Source organism: Ascaphus truei, chromosome 4, assembly GCF_040206685.1.
Source record: "Ascaphus truei isolate aAscTru1 chromosome 4, aAscTru1.hap1, whole genome shotgun sequence".
In the NCBI taxonomy this organism is placed as follows: Eukaryota; Metazoa; Chordata; class Amphibia; order Anura; family Ascaphidae; genus Ascaphus; species Ascaphus truei.
The window spans coordinates 75,377,860-75,388,690 of NC_134486.1; the positions used below are offsets into that span (position 1 = coordinate 75,377,860).

General features: G+C 41.0%; 1 protein-coding gene across 2 annotated transcripts in view; it reads left to right on the forward strand.

The window, feature by feature from the left end:
* NDUFAF5 (NADH:ubiquinone oxidoreductase complex assembly factor 5) overlaps window positions 1-10,591 on the forward strand; it is a 33,523-nt gene extending 22,932 nt beyond the window's left edge. For both annotated transcript variants that reach the window (XM_075596060.1, XM_075596059.1), the window contains exons 9-11: window positions 7,976-8,059; window positions 8,684-8,763; window positions 10,384-10,591. In XM_075596060.1, coding sequence (XP_075452175.1) covers window positions 7,976-8,059; window positions 8,684-8,763; window positions 10,384-10,479 — 260 coding nt within the window. In that variant the 3' untranslated portion in view covers window positions 10,480-10,591. The remainder of the gene's footprint in view (window positions 1-7,975; window positions 8,060-8,683; window positions 8,764-10,383) is intronic.
* Window positions 10,592-10,831: the final 240 nt, after the last annotated feature.

The following is a 10,831-nucleotide window of genomic DNA, read 5'->3' on the forward strand; positions in this document are numbered from 1 at the left end:
TCCCAAGTAACGAAAGAGCTATGTAAACTCCTAAAAATCAAGCATCTCAGAACCTCAGTCTATCATCCACAAACAGATGGTTTAGTGGAGAGGTTCAATAAAACCTTAAAGAGCATGTTACGCCGGGCGGTCGATAAGGATGGGAAAAACTGGGACTGTTTGTTACCATACCTGTTATTTGCCATTAGGGAAGTTCCCCAGTCATCCACAGGCTTCTCCCCGTTTGAACTATTGTATGGCCGACATCCAAGGGGCTTACTGGATATAGCCAAAGAAACTTGGGAACACGAGGTTACCCCTTACAGAAGTGTAATAGAGCATGTTGCCCAAATGCAGGACCGCATTGCTGCAGTCCTACCCATAGTGAGGGAACACATGGAGAAAGCTCAAGAAGCACAAAGGAATACGTATAATAAGGGTGCTAGGGTCAGAATTTTTTTTCCAGGTGATAGGGTACTAGTTCTGGTTCCCACCGTGGAGAGTAAATTCCTTGCTAAATGGCATGGGCCATATGAGGTCTTGGAAAGAGTGGGAGAAGTAAATTATAGGGTAAGGCAGCCAGGTAGGAGGAAACCTGAGCAAATTTACCATATAAACCTACTCAAGCCCTGGAAAGATAGAGAGGTCTTGTTAACCCTAGTACCCCCAGGTCCGTCAGAGAATCAAGAAACTGACCCAGAGGTTAGCATAGCTGAAACACTGTCCGTGCATCAGAAACGAGAGGTCCAGAGTTTAGTGAGAAGGAACAAAGAAATCTTCTCTACACAGCCAGGTAAAACTAACGTAATTAAACATGACATAGTCTCTGAACCGGGGGTCCGAGTTAACCTTAAACCGTACCGAATCCCAGAGGCCAAGAGAGAGGCTATAAGTTTAGAGGTTAAAAAAATGCTAAAACTAGGCGTAATTGAGGAATCCCAAAGTGGGTGGAACAGCCCTATAGTTTTAGTCCCAAAGCCAGACGGTACAACAAGGTTTTGTAATGACTACCGGAAACTAAACGCGGTGTCAAAATTTGATACTTATCCTATGCCCAGGGTGGATGAACTTGTAGAGAGACTGGGCAAAGCCCGATATCTCACAACCCTAGACCTAACAAAAGGGTACTGGCAGGTTCCCCTCACAGAAAGGGCAAAAGAAAAAACAGCCTTCTCAACCCCAGACGGCCTCTTTCAATATAAGGTGCTGCCTTTTGGCTTACATGGAGCTCCCGCCACATTCCAAAGAATGATGGATAAAATTTTAAAACCACATGTTCGGTACGCTGCCGCCTACCTGGATGATGTGGTAATCCATAGTGAAGATTGGCAGTCCCACCTTCCAAAGGTCCAAGCTGTGCTCGACGCAGTTCGGTCTGCTGGACTAACTGCTAACCCCGCTAAATGCACTATTGGTCTGGAGGAGGCCAAGTATCTGGGGTATTCTATTGGTAGAGGGTTACTCAAACCACAAACACTCAAAGTAGAGGCGATACAAAATTGGCCAAGGCCAGTCACAAAAAAACAAGTAAGGACCTTTTTGGGGTTAATTGGCTACTATAGGAGGTTTATTCCCAATTTTGCAACTAAGGCAACCCCACTAACCGACCTCACAAAAGCAAGAGGACCGCTAATGGTAAAGTGGTCCCCCGAAGCCGAACAGGCCTTTAGAAGCCTGAAAGAAGCTCTCTGTGCCCAACCAGTGTTGGTCACACCTGACTTCTCCAAAGAGTTCGTAGTCCAAACCGACGCATCTGAGGTAGGGCTGGGGGCGGTACTCTCCCAGGAGTCTCAAGGGGAGGAGCACCCCATCCTTTATTTAAGTAGGAAACTAAATCCCCAGGAGAAAAATTACTCCATAGTCGAGAAAGAGTGTCTCGCAATAAAGTGGGCTGTAGAGACACTCAAGTATTATCTGTTGGGGAGAAAGTTCCGATTGGTCACAGATCATGCACCCCTTACCTGGATGTGTCAAAATAGGGAGAAGAACGCTAGGGTGACCAGGTGGTTCCTAAGCCTACAGCCCTTTAAATTTTCTGTGGAACACAGGTCGGGGCACAAACATGGCAATGCCGACGGGTTGTCAAGGATGCACTCCCTAATATCCATGGTCGCTCACCCCTCGAGGTCTGAGCTGGGGGGGAGGATATGTGACAGAAACCAGGGGTTGGTAATAAACTCCATATACAGGGCTCCCAGGATACTGAACAGTTTCTGTCCTGTCTAAGCTGAACAGGGCAGCCTCGTGGTACAGGCACTCCATTCCACAGTTTGTCTGCTGCCTGTTTTCTGTCACCTGTCATGCTGATTAGAGTTCAGGTATATAAGACCTGTTTCCTGTTTCCTCTGGGCCCCGCCCAAGAGCCTGGAAGGCTGCTGAACTGCAGAGGGGTGAGAAAGCCTCTTTCCCAAATCGCTTCATTCATTCTGTTAGTTTGTCTAAAGACTGCAAAGGTACTTATTTTGTTGGTGGAAGTGGACAAGCCACTTCCAACTCTGAGTCAGGGACATCTAAGTTTAAGTTATCGCTCAGACGAGCAGCTTTTTGTTTGGCTTTGTTTTCTGTTTAAACTGTGGCAGTCTCAGTGCCTGGGACTGAATAAACCAGGCATAGCCTGTTTAAAGGAACAGTACGTGACGTCTCATCATTTAACCTACCCTAAAAGACCGTGTTCTAACAGTCCCGGACAGACGGCGGAGCCCCGGAGTAAGCCGTTTGTCACAATATATATATAACAGAAGCGCAAGCTCCATAGCACGTAACTGTTTAAACAATAAAGTACATTTATTTAAAAAACTGCAGCCCAAAGGAAATGCACTTACAGGATTAAAAAAAAGCAACCATACGTGGGAGAGAAATCTCTGTGTGTAGTCATCTGCGGGGGTGAGGGGGGTCCCAGGTAGGCAGGGTACATCTGCACAGCTTGTAGCCACCACCAACTCCTGTCACGAGTTGGCGCCAAGGAACTGAGTCAATCAGTATCTCCACGTCCTCTGCTCTCAGCATGGAACAGTTGCCAGCACTGAAAATACAGCTAGCTAGATCGCAGGGACGCCCAGGACTCCGTGTACACACACCCAAAGACGCGATGACGTCACCAACCCTACGCGTTTTGTCACACAAGGGCGACTTCGTCAGGGGATGTTTGATTGGCAAGTGACGGCCAATGAAATAGGCTGAGTGATGTAAAGTCATTCTTGAACTCTAATACCCTGTTCGGGTGAAGGTCTTCCCCTTTCTGCTTTCAGCAGCAGTCCGGCCTCCAATCTCTTGGATATATATACTCTTTATATATACTTTTGGTAAATATGGAAGTTGAATATTTCGGGCACTTTTTTTTCAGTTTACGAAAAATAAAAAATAAATTATATATATATATATATATATATATATATATATAATTTTGTTTTTATTATTTTTCGTAAACTGAAAAAAAAATGCCTGAAATATTCAACTTCCATATTTGCCAAAAATGTTAAAAGGCTACCAGCATATTACAAACATTGGCACATAATTTGTACAGGTATTGTTGCTGTCATTTTGACTCTAACCACCAGATGGCCCCCTATTGTACACACACCATGCATTGCTGTTCGTGATCAGTGTATGATGAGCGTCTTATCTGTATTCTAACAGAAATATTAATATTTACTATTGTTGGCTTTTTAAATCCGAATATGTACCATTTTTGTTCATATGTTTTCATTTGTGTTAGGAAATTAGTTCTTGTTACGGGGAAGCCATTGGGGCAGTGATTAGTCATTGTAAATCTAATACCTGCCTGCGTTTTTCTATGTAAGACTGCTTATAAATGTATATTGATAAAATTACACAGAGGGACTGTGGAAATAAGCAGGGTTACTTTTGAGTTTTCATTTAGGCGAAATTCATCATTTAAATGGGCCTTATTGTGCAGATTAAGGTTAGCCCTGTTCAGTGTATCCTGGCCCATGGGCCTAATTCATCAAGTCGTGTTCCTACCAATCACAGCAGCAAGAATGTGGATGATCTAACTGTTATAAGCAGTATAGTTACAAATAACAGAAGTATTCAACACAAGTGATATGGGCGAGGTTACGTCAATAAGAGGGGGTACAATCCACAATTATTATTATTATGGCTCCTTGTTTTTTTAACGTGGTCACACCATAGCAGTAAGTAAAATATAGTGTGTGTGTGTGTGTGTGTGTGTGTGTGTGTGTGTGTGTGTGTGTGTGTGTGTGTGTGTGTATGTATATATTATATATATATATATCATTTTTTTTTTAAGACTACAGTACTTACAACTTTTTTGTAAGTTAATGAGTGCTCTAATGGTTGTGGTCCTGTCATTAAACTATTTGATGACCCAGCACCAACATCACTTTTTCTCCCTTTAGCCACTTTATCATTTCCATATTCTCGTGTCTTTTTAAAAAGTTGGGTTTTGGTCGCCATTAAATCTTAAGAGCCTTATGCAATTTCACCATCCAGCATCAGCCGTTCTTGAACAAAATAGTATGTTTCCTTGTATAGTCTGCAGCCGTATAAAAAGGATGTGTTCAAGTGACTATAGGGTAATCTCTTACTTTTCAAGGATGAATAAAATGTTTTGTCGTCATTACATTAAATCCAATGTGGTGGTTATATCAGCACTTCTGTATTGATCCTCCATTTCTGTTTTTACCAGAGTTTTCAAGTGCTTCCAAGATTGAAGATAATACCAGGCTAAAAAAGTCAGTGCAGTAGATCTTGAGAATAAAGTTGCAGAAAGATGGCCTCTCAGGCAAATGTCACAGCAATGTTTCTCAGGGAGGGCGAACCGCTGAATGGACTTTACAAAAACAATACAAATCTAAGGGTTACAGAAGCAAATGTTTTTTTTTTGGTTAAGCCATTTACGTTGTGTACAGTTATTTTGACAAGCATTACTTTTGGAATTACCTGAAATACAATAATTGTGAATTTGAAATAATTTGGGGCCGAAGGTCCGGCAGGCACTGACAGGAGAAGGATGGCAGCAGTGCGGTGGGGGATGGCGGCTGCAGAGGCGGACCGCGGCAGAGGGTAGAGGTGGAGCCCCAGCAGACACCGTAAGCTGTAATTGACTGCCGGGTCATATACCGCTGGGGCGGACTCAATCACTGCTCTCTGCCATCCGCACCGCTGCTATGCTTCTCCTCCCGTCCCTGCCAGCGACCTTCGTCTCTGAAATGTCCCATTGCCCCCTGAAATACAGGGTAATTATACGTCCCTGACCGACCTTTCAGGGACAATATTGTTGAAAAAAGGAGCAATCCCGTATATACGGGACGTCTGGAAACCCTAAACATTATGGATGTAATGTTATATACTGTATATTTACAGAGGAAATGTTAACGTCAAAAACCGAGCATATTGAGAGAAAACCAAAACATCATGATGTGGTTTATTTTGTAATAAATGAGATCTGCAGTCAGAGTGGTTATAAATGATGAGTGAAGAAGTATGAAGAGGCATTTACTGAAATTGAAATTCATAGTCTGATTAAGTGATTTTTAGAAGCATAAAAATGTTGCAAGCGATTTAGGGTGAATTAGCATTTTGATGTGTTAATAAACCTTGAAGATAGAATATTTAACAGTATTTGATTTACTTCAAATAACTCAATAGTATTTATTGGTTAACTATCATGATTAATTGACATGTTTAATGCAAAACAAGAATAGCACATTTTGTTTCCACAACAAGGCGGGTAGTAATAATTGAAAATAGGACGGTTGTAAGCCTGCATAATAGAGATGTCTCTCTCACTCACTCTCTCAATCACTCGTTAAAATAAGTAATTTAGTATTAAGTTAGAAATTATATTGGAAGATTATTAGCTGCCTCTGCAAAGATAAGAAGATAAATCAGTCTGAAGACAGGCAGGTGTAGACATGTTTTAAACTTTGTATGTTGAATATCTGTTGTGTTGCAAGAGTTTGGAATCAATGGTTGGTTAAATATTTGGTAAGACAATACAATAGAGATTGGTCTTAAAAGATAATACTATGTTCCTTGACTGTAGTTACTTAGTGACAGGACAAAGAAGGGTCTTCTAAATCAATGTAAATACTGTATTGCTAAAGGAAGAAACTGTTCTAATGGTGATGATTGACTAAGAACATTTTGAGCTGACAGTGAGAAAAACAGGTGATTGCTCTGGCTAAGAAAAATGTATAAAGATTGTATTTGGATTGATCGAATTCAGAATAATTTCACAACACCAAACTAACAATAACTAAGATTCTCCGCTCTATAACTACATTCTATATGCCTGAATGATGCAACTGTCTGTAATTATGCGGTAAAAGAGGGTTTCTATTGTCTCTGAATACATTTAGAAAAGAACCGTACCGTGGACCAATATCTCCATCTCTATCTCTAATCATTTATTTGCACCTATCCAATGAAGCAAATCTTCAATAATTAGTCAACTGATAGCTAATTTTTTTAATTATAGTTTAAACTTCCAGGCATTGTTGAAATCCCTGCTCTCTGATGGGTCAAAATTCCGGCCATTATTCATGCAGTAATGGTCCAGAATTTGGCACCTTGCCAAGTTTCTATTTTCAGCCGATTGGCTTTCTCTTGCCATGCAGTGAATGAGAGCAGCATTCAGACAGGGGAGGTGATTAGATAGGAGGCACCAACCAGGCACTGACTCCTCCCCCTTCCTGTGGGCAGAGCACTCCACACTCCACACTGGGAGGTGTGTGTGTGTGTGTGTGTGTGTGTGTGTGTGTGTGTGTGTGTGTGTGTGTGTGTGTGTGTGTGTGTGTGTGTGTGTGTGTGTGTGTGTGTGTGTGTGTGTGTGTGTGTGTGTGTGTGTGTGTGTTTACAATTTTTATTTTGACAAACAAGTTGATAAAATGTAGAATGTTTATAAAAATCAATATAACTATACAAAAATGTCTTTTTATGAAAAAAGCATACAATTGGCGTATAATAGTAATAATCCCCTCAGAACAGGGCATTACTGGCCAATAATACATTGGCTGGGTTAATGTATGCGTTTATTTATCAAATGTTTTACCAGGAAGTAATATTGTGAGAGTTACTTCTTGTTTTCAAGTATGTCCTGGGCACAGTTCTGATAATTCATGGTTACATTAAATGAACCGGGTTATACATTATATTTACAGACATTTCACGAACAGAGGAAATAATTTATGTTATAGACATGTGTAACAGTTACAGACATTAAAATGAGAGACGGCTTTAGTCTTCAAAGAACTTAGATAGGTGGCGACTGAGAGTCTCTAGTAGGTTGTTCCAGTTGTGAGGTGCACGGTAACAGGATTGGCGGGATTCTTTGTTGAACATTGGTGCCTCGGGCCTTCAACTCTTCCAGCCAGAGCATTATTGGCCAGTTACGCCCTGTTCTTTGTCGATTATTGCTTGAGCAACGATTGAAAAGTTAACTGTCAAGATATAAAGTCTCCAACTTTGAAAGTACCTTAGGAGCACTCCTACATCTTGATAATGGTCCACGTGAGGACCGAAACATTGGTCTGTCCACCATTAGGCCTCGTCCAGGATGGCGCTGAGCGGGCGGGCTCGCTTACGCTGGCCGCGATGAAACACATTGCTGCAATGTGTGTGGCCAGCGTGAGCCAGCGCCCACGCTTAAATTTGAATCTGTCGCTCGCGTGTCACGTGAGCGGTTCGCCCAATGAGGGCGAACCAGCTCTCTGATGTCTTGCCCCCATCGCGTGCTTAAGTTGTCTCCTTCAAGTGCAGCGGCGTCAACGCTGTACTTCGCCGCCGGGTGTCGTTTTCTGTTTGAAAACTCACACACACCAAAGCGCAAGAGTGACGAACGTCGCATTCTGTTTGAACGCAGCCTTTTTTTTTTTTTTATCCAATTTGCAAAGATATAAAGTCATGAAAGCTACATTTAACCTGTGAACTTTTAATGTTCTGGAATTATCCTGTCTTAGTGTGACCAATCAAATGGTATTTTTAGTAATCTGCCGGTTTTTGCATCTTTCAGGTATGGGAGAGAGCAACTGCTCGTGGAATAGAAGATCTTTGCTTCATAGGGATACGATGCTGGCAGCTGCAGCCATATATCAAGGTAGTTTATCCTTGGACAGTTGCATTTTGTTTACAGTTCTTTAACAAGGCTTCTTTCATACACTATCTGCATTCGTGTTCTCGTGCTTCATGCGCAGTACACGTGAAATAGATTGGCATTGAGTCTCTTTATTATTAAATATAATAAACATTTCGGGGGGGTTTGGGGGGAGGAAATACATCCAGTTAAGCTCTGTTTCTGGGTACCGACCTATTGCACTGTATTCCCCAGCGTCTACTTCTGGAAGCACATGACTGCTGTGTGTTGATTGTTGCAAGTTTGCAGATATTTATATTTTTGTTGTTGTGGTTTTGTATGCAAAGACACTTTATAAACTTTTTTTTTTTTAAATAAAGTGTCGATAGTGGAAACAAATATATTACATCCTGACTTCAGCAATAGTGAAATTAACAAAACAGGCCCCAAAAAAATAAAATTATACCCAGATTAATTGGCACTTTTGTTGTAAAGGGCATTTTTGTTTTTGGGGCCATCACCAAAATAAACACACACACACACCTCTACTGCAGACCAGATGGCGAGTATCCTACAGTGGCAAATTATTTGTTTGATTGAACTGCACAAATACACCCATCGCTAAAATATGTTTTTCCTTTTCAATAGAAATGTATGGAGAGGATGGATCTGTACCTGCAACATTTCAGATCTATTACATGATTGGCTGGAAACCCCACGAGTCGCAGGTAATATGCAGAGACTATTCGTGTGCGTGCGTGTGTGTGTGATCTGCAGCTACCGGCACTTGCATTTATAGTGACATAGTGGAGCCAAACAAAGCAATTAGACCCACCACATTTACGTATAAACAGTTGTGTGGATGGGAGGCAGGTAGTTAAAGGAGAGACTGCACATGTGCAGCAAAAACATACATCAACCATGGCATATACTCTCACTAAACACGAGTACCCTTAAGAATTTGTATTAGCTATATGATCAACATAGCTATATGATCAAATGGGCAGAAGATTTGAATACAGAGATCGATAGAGAAGACTGGGAGGACATTTGGGAGGTAGCTGCAAAAACGTCAATCTGTACCACTATCAAAGAGAATATTTATAAAATTCTATTTCATTGGTACCTAACCCCGAGCAGGCTGGCTAAGATCTTCCCCGGGTCCCCGGATTTGTGCTGGAGGGGATGCGGGCAAAAAGATGATATGGTTCATATTTGGTGGAGTTGCCCAAAAATTCAGGTATTCTGGGTCATGATACAAACATTGATCAGAGAGTACTTGGGGGTGGAGGTTGAGGTGGAACCGCTGACCATGGTGCTGGCCAAACCAATAGATGAATTAGGAACGGCAGAAAGTAAGATGATAACTCATGTAATGACAGCTGCCCGCTGTGTTATTGCGGCTGCCTGGAAAAAGGTGAATGCGCCTTCTAGGCAGACTGTCTTACGGAGACTAAGGGAAATAAAGATGATGGAGCTCCTCACAGCACAGTTGAACCAGAAAACTGACAAATTTCACAAAATTTGGGAAATATGGCCAGGAAACTAGGGACACCATAGAAATAAATACAGAAAGACCAGACAAATGGGCTCGTCCTACCCCCCCCCCCCTTCCACCCCTCCCACCCTTCTTTTTCTTCTTTTCTACGTTCTTCTCTTTCCTTTGTTAAGCTCATGAGAGACGCCTACGGAAGCGGCTGCTTCCCTAACACAACCGGAAATAGGAAGACAGACCACACTTATTCAAAAACAGTGTTATAGCAACTATTTTATTTCAGTAATGATGACGAACTGTTTATGCCCTTTGTTGTATGGACAAGTGACACTGTTAAAACATCACATGTATTCCAAGACTATATATTTGTTATGTCTCCCTAAAACAATAAAAAAAAATTGAAACAAAAAAAAAGAATTTGCACATATTTAAATGATCTACAATTCAGGAAATCAAATGGCAATAAGGATATCATAAGAGTAGCAAAGTGTTCAGCGATCACGTCCTGTCAGTAAGATCCTTGCCGCCGGCTGCCTTAGTGCCGTGTTTATCTTGTTCTTGATGTAATGCACATGCCTGAAGAAAAAAAGTTCAGTTTGGAAGCTGCTACTAGGAGGACACGCATATTACCTTCTCTAGGAATTTGAGGAAGAAAAGCACAAAACATCCACTTTTTATACTAACCACACCGTAGAAACATATATAGAGATATATAATATATCCCAAACAGAGAATCGCATAATCTCAGTTATGTACAATGTTAAGCATAAAACATTGAACAGAATTTAAGCTTTATTACTTCAATATATACGTGTAAATAGGCTTAATATATGCACCAATTGTATAATTACAGGCAAAACCAGCCAAGAGAGGTACTGCAACAGTGTCATTTGGTGAACTCGGAACAGTAAATGAAATTGTATCAAAAACTAAAAAAGAAGAAAAATAAAAGCATCTTTCTTTTTCCTGGAACTTGTTCTAAAAGCATACTGTAAATGTATTTTATAAAAAATAAATAAGACTATTTTGTAAATGGCAGCAAATAAAAAACAAAACTTTAATTTGGTTCTCAATGGCTTGTTATTTTTTAAGCCCTTTATTTCTACGGCAGTGGTATAAGTGCGACTTGCTCTTATATGAGAAGAGGATGACTCATGCGATGTGTGCGAAGAATTTGAACAACTGCACTTTTTATCTCAATTGCCATCCTTCCCCGTTTCACTTCTTATAAATCAAGGTATTGTTATCTTTAACATGATGATAAATGTATATGTTTTTGAAAGTGAAAAGCTGATTTGACG